This window comes from Etheostoma cragini, chromosome 4 (assembly GCF_013103735.1).
Source record: "Etheostoma cragini isolate CJK2018 chromosome 4, CSU_Ecrag_1.0, whole genome shotgun sequence".
In the NCBI taxonomy this organism is placed as follows: Eukaryota; Metazoa; Chordata; class Actinopteri; order Perciformes; family Percidae; genus Etheostoma; species Etheostoma cragini.
In genome coordinates, this window is record NC_048410.1 from 503,837 (window position 1) to 510,523 (window position 6,687).

Sequence of the window (6,687 nt, forward strand, 5' to 3'; positions counted from 1 at the left end):
CTAAGGTCTATATAAAGAGACTTCAGATACAGTATTAGGGACCACTAAGGTCTATATAAAAGCATCCAAAGAGACCACATCATGTGACCTTTAAATATGAAGTTTTACGTTGGAGGAATATACGCTCCAGCAGGTGGCGGTAATGAGCAACAACACGACTACCGCCCAGAGCACCAACGAAGAAGACGTCAACGACTGTCTGGTCGTGTTTGAACCACACTGATGGAAACGCGCTTCATTGGAAAGTAGTCGACATCTGTAGTTCCTGTCAGCTGAGAAGGTAAATATGTCTTCACTTTGGAAGTCTGAAGACTTACTGAAAGCGTCACTAAAGTAACGTAACACTTGGCGACTTCACGACTGTTGTTGGTCTCTTTTTTCCCGGGCTAAGATAGTTAGCGTTAGCAACCGCTAGCTAGCCGGCTCATGCTAACTTGCATGGCTCATTGACTGTCTGACTGTCCTACTGTCTGTCCTACTGTCTGTCTGTCCTACTGTCTGCAGGCTGTCTTTTCCACTCAATGGGAGACATTGTTGGCGCTTTAACAGAACATGCAGTCATCATCCTGTCTCCACAGCATTAATGGGCTTCAATGGTCGGCAATGTTTTCTGTTACAGGCGCTAAAAAAGTAATGCTAGGCTAGTTTGTGTCGACAGCTAACTTCAGAATCAGAATCAGCTTTATTTGCCAGGTATGAGGACAAAACCAACAATATATACACACTGATAGATACACACTGATAGATACACACTGATATATACACACTGATAGATACACACTGATAGATACACACTGATAGATACACACTGATAGATACACACTGACAGATACACACTGATGTATACACACTGATGTATACACACACTGATGTATACACACACTGATGTATACACACACTGATGTATACACACTGATAGATACACACTGATAGATACACACTGATAGATACACACTGATAGATACACATACTTATGTATACACACTGATGTACACACTGATGTACACACTGATGTACACACTGAGGTGTACACACTGATAGATACACACTGATAGATACACACTGATAGATACACACTGATGTATACACACTGATGTATACACACTGATGTGTACACACTGATAGATACACACTGATAGATACACACTGATAGATACACACTGACAGATACACACTAACATATACACACTGATGTATACACACTGATGTATACACACTGATGTATACACTGAGGTGTACACACTGATAGATACACACTGATAGATACACACTGATAGATACACACTGATAGATACACACTGATGTACACACACTGATGTACACACACTGATGTACACACACTGATGTACACACACTGATGTATACACACACTAACATATACACTGATGTATACTCACTGATATATACACACTAATATACACACACTAATATACACACACTAATATACACACACTAATATAATATAAACACTATAAACAGAAACGATGTAGAAGAGTTAGAGGCAATAGTGCAATGAAGAGTGCAACGTATGCAGGAGTTAATTATGATTTAATTGTGGAGCAAAGTGCAAATTGTGCTTGAATAAGTATTATTATGTTATTCTATTACATAATACTACTATATTACAGTATGAACAGTATGAAAAGCTCTGAATGATAAGTGTAACCAGTGAAGAGACTGGCTAGAGACCGTGTTGCTGGGTTATTGCTCAGAACTCAACCTGACACTAAAGAAGTGGAATGAAGAAGGTTTTGTTTGTGTTCACCAGCTCCATTTTGGATCCGAGTGGACGTAGCAGGAAGCAGACGGAGGGTCCAACATGGCGGCTCCAACGTTACAGCAGCCCAGTTTCCTCCTGGTGAGTCTCACACGGGACCGAGGATGTTGCCATTCAAACCTCGTTGACCTGCAACTTTGGGTTTTTCTGGGTTGAAATTTCAACAGTTTGTTGTTCTTTTTTTACACTTATCTCCACATTTTTGTCTATTTTATTCCTTATTTTTTTGTCCCCTTTTTGACATTTTTTTAATTATGTTTTAGTCAAATTTTCAAATATTTCTTTGTTACTTTTTCCCCGTGATTTAGATTGTTTTTGGTCACATTTTCTGGGTTTTTTTGGTCACTTTTTCACTTTTTTTGTTGATTTTTTTCAAAATGTCTCACTTTTTTTAACGTTCTTTTCTGATATAGAAATTTTTGTAAACCGGTGAAATTTGACCCGGGGACAACACAAGGATTCTTTATTATTTATGAATATAGAAGAACAAAAAGTGTGTGTGTGTGTGTGGGGGGGGGGGGGGACGCGCAAAATCTTGAGCGTCAAACACTTTAATTTTTACATTCTGGTTGATTTTGCTGCAACAAGTTATGGTGCGAATGTCTATTTATGGAGAGTAAATTCTAAATATCTTTTGGGGGTGTTGCACCGGCCAGTTTTGATTATTTGGGGGATGTAAACCCCCCCCCCCCCCCCCCCCCCCCCCCCCCCCCCCCCGTAAATTCCACCAATGTCTACACTTATTTCAAACCATTTTTTCTGTCCAGAACGCATTCACAAACCCCAAAAAGTACTAAATTAGAAACAAAACAAGCCTTAAAAGCTCACAGTTAATAACTCATATGCGTCTTCTTCATCTATCTCTTTGAGATTCTTGTGTCACGCGGTGAAGACCTTTTTTGGTTACGATTATTTACCTAAATCTAACAAAGCTAGTCTCTTTTCTTCACTGTGTGATTGACATCAGTGTGTTGTGTCGTCGCTCCAGGCCAATCTTAAAGCCGACACCTCCACCAAGTCTCTCCTCCAGCGATGCCAAGATCTGGTGAAGATCATCGACGACTATCCTGCAAAGGTACCGCTCAACCCCCCCCCACACACACACACACACACACACACACACACACACACACACACACCACCACCACCACCACCACCACCACCCCCCCTCCCGCCACGGACTTGTCTGCTCTTCTTTTGCTGTGAATGGCTATGAACCTTATTATTCTCCTGAAATGGCTGATCCGTGTGAGTCTGTCTGTGAGATGAAGATAGAAATCATAAATGACCAAAACTGATCGTGTCGTCACCGAATCAACTCCCATCTTTGGGATGATTTATTACACATTTGACAACTCTCAGACTGCTTTCTATGTCTTTACACACCAGAAACGTGTCTGACGCGGCGCTGCTGCTCCTAGCTTAGTCTGTACACGTGTTTCCCATTGATAAAATTAAATGTTCAACATAAATATAGACTGATTTGATAACAGCAAAGACTGCAAAATAGGCTCCAGAGTATTTAGTTCTGTACTGACAGGTGCATTATTTGTAAATCGTTAATTATTTATTTATTTAAGTTACATTTATATATGCATTTATGTCAAACCTAGAGATTTTCAAACATCAAAATGTAATTTATTAAATGTATTTGTGTCAAAATGACACATAAACATTCTTTCGTATTTTATTTTCCAACATCGCCGTCGCGTTAAATAAAAGCGTCTGTCCTATTTCTAGCATGTACGCGTTTTCGGGGCAGACGTACGTGCCAAGCAGGCAGTGTGCAACCTCTAACCTGTTACCATGGGAGCCGAAATAAAAGCAGACGAGCCCCGCAGCCGTTGTGCAGGCGGCCTTCATACAGTTGTTTTTTCATCTAGACTTGCCAATGAGGTCTTGATTTGAAAGGAAGCAGTGAAATCTCCCTTTGTACATTTTCACAAATGGAATGAAGGTTTCACACGTTGGAAAGAGGGTTTCAGACAGAAACACTTACACAAGATGTCATGTCTAGTTTCTAAGTAACCGCTCAATCCCAATCTGACTTTAGTCTTGTCATGGAATTACAGTGAAGTATACTGTATATACACTGTAACAACAACATGTGCAGTCGCAGTGTAAAGCATCATTTGGTAAGCCCTGTATAGCAGCTGTTGTCTCCCCAAAGTGTTTGAACAAGCTTATTAGGGAGAAATATTTGGAGATGAATGCCTTTTGGATTTGTACATGACTCAGTCAGCTGTTTGTCTCTTCCCTGGATACAGCAGGGCAGCCGACCCAAACCTTCATGTCAATGCTTGACTGCTTGTAGTACGTGTGTGTGTGTGTGTGTGTGTGTGTGTGTGTGTGTGTGTGTGTGTGTGTGTGTGTGTGTGTGTGTGTGTGTGTGTGTGTGTGTGTGTGTGTGTGTGTGTGTGTGTGTGTGTGTGTGTGTGTGTGTGTGTGTGTGTGTGTGTGTGTGTGTGTGTGTGTGTGTGTGTGTGTGTGTGTGTGTGTGTGTGTGGCAGCTTTATGGCCGTTGTGTTCTGTCTCCACAAAGTGTTTGAACAAGCTTATTAGCTGGAAATATTTGGAAAAGAATGCCATTGGATTTGGACTTTGTACGCAGTTGGTACACGACTCGGTCAGCTGTTTATGAGCCAAACGTTCATGTCAATGCTTGACTGCTTGTAGTAGTAGTAGTAGTAGTATTAGTAGTATTTAACTTTATTAGAATAACCTATGGGGATATTAGAGCTGCAGAAAACTCTTTCTGGAGACCAATAAACACTAAAATAAATACAGAAAAGGAAAGTCAGTGGGAGTCTGGAGCTGCACATTTAATCATGTTTTTATTGAAATTGCAGTATGGGCTAGTGCAATATCTAATTCACAAACATTCACCAATATTTGAATCCATTCTGAATGAAGTAATAAACAAATCCTAAAAAATCTTTGTTTGCTACTGATCCTCGCAAATATTGACATTTTATATATATATATATATTTCAATAAAAATGTGGATAATGATCCAAAAATGTACCTTTCCTCAAATATCGTGAATTATATTGCGATATTAGTCAAAATAATATCATAATTAGATATTTTCCTCATACGGAGCAGACCCAGTGGGGGTCCGGGGTCCTTGTTTGTGAGGCGTACCGCGGAGGGCTTCTCTAGTAACGACCACAGTTGTTGTCGCTGGTGCTCGTTAGACTCCAGCTGTCATAATAATGTGTTAAAGGTGTTTCCAGTTCAGGATGCATTGTACATGTGTGTGTGTGTTTCCCTTTTTAGGAGCTTCACGGCATCTACCCCTGGCTGGTGGAGACGGTGTTCGGCAGTCTGGACGGGATCCTCGCGGGCTGGAACCTGCGACTGCTGCACTCCCGGAGCAACGAGTACAACATCGTCCTGGAGTTTCTTAAACCCAGGTACTCACAGCGTCTTTCACCGAGTCTGGGGACATGATTCTGCAGTTTAGTTTGTTTTTATTTGGATCCCCATTACCTTCAGTATAAGATAAAAGCTCTTCTTCTTGGGGTCCTAAAATCTTGTGACAATACACTTTACAACATCACATTACACACAGACATAACATTTGAATGTACAAATCATATTTAAATCTTACAATTAATCAAAAGAAAAACAAATTACGCTAATGCAAATAGATCTATTTTAAGAGATAAGATGTAACAAAAAACCCTGGACTCTCACTAATTTGGTATTGGATATTAAATTAAGGTGATATCTCTTGACTCTCCTGTTGTCCTCGGGTCAAATTTGACCCATTTGCAGTTTTTTGTCACAATAAATGTGCCTTCGAAATAAACCCTGGAAATGTCAACATTAAAAATATCAAATAACTTTGGAAAAAAACTCCCACCCACAACATTGAAAAAGTGACATAAATGTCAGAAAAAGTGATAATAATGTTTAATGGTTGACGGGAAGACAACACAAGGGTTAAGTGATGTTTTAAAAGCATTCTTTTTGTGTAATAGTCAGTGATCCAGATTGAAAATCTGCGGGATTTAGCGTACTGTTTTCATACTGTCCTCCGAGAAATCCTCCGTAATTCTTTTTTTTAAATATTCTTTGGGGGGGGGGGGTTATCTCTTTTATGAGATAGATAGAGATAATGAACAGATGTGAAAGGGGGAGAGAGAGAGATGGGGGATGACACCCAGCTGCAGGCTGGATTCGAACCCCGGGCCTCTGCAGGACTCAGCCAACGTGGGCCGAGCACACTAACCGAGTGAGCTAGAGGCCCCCCCATCCTCTGTAATTCTACCACATCAGCGCTAAAAAAGTGTGGAATCATCCATTCATTCATCCATCCATTCATTCATTCATCCAATATCCCCAGGCTTATCAGACGGGGACACTGGTAATGAAAACTAGTGTGTTGAGACAATTAGTGGAACTTCTGATTTACTGCAGTTTTTGTATGGAAGGATGATGGATGGATGAATGATGGATAATGGATGATGGATGGATGGATGAATGATGGATAATGAAAGGATTGATGATGGATGGATGAATGATGGATAATGGAAGGATTGATGATGGATGGATGAATGATGGATAATGGATGATGGATGGATGGAAGAATGGATGGATGGAAGAATGGATGGATGGAAGGATGATGGATGGATAATGGATGGCTGGATGATGGATAATGGATGGATTGATGATGGATGGATTGATGATGGATGGATGATGGATGGATTGATGATGGATGGATTGATGATGGATGGATTGATGATGGATGGATAATGGATGGATTGATGATGGATGGATGGATGATGGATGGATTGATGATGGATGGATAATGGATGGATTGATGATGGATGGATTGATGATGGATGGATGGATTGATGATGGATGGATGATGGATGGATGGATGGATGATGGATGGATTGATG

The 6,687-nt window shown here is 40.5% G+C and overlaps 1 protein-coding gene across 1 annotated transcript in view; it reads left to right on the forward strand.

Annotated features, from left to right (window-relative positions):
* The first annotated feature begins 151 nt into the window (after positions 1-151).
* The window catches only part of LOC117943109 (sphingomyelin phosphodiesterase 4-like), a 10,128-nt gene continuing 3,592 nt past the window's right edge, over positions 152-6,687 (forward strand). Inside the window, exons 1-4 of the mRNA XM_034869037.1 lie at positions 152-280; positions 1,769-1,858; positions 2,766-2,852; positions 5,057-5,193. Of these exons, the coding sequence (XP_034724928.1) occupies positions 1,820-1,858; positions 2,766-2,852; positions 5,057-5,193 (263 nt within the window). The 5' untranslated portion in view covers positions 152-280; positions 1,769-1,819. The remainder of the gene's footprint in view (positions 281-1,768; positions 1,859-2,765; positions 2,853-5,056; positions 5,194-6,687) is intronic.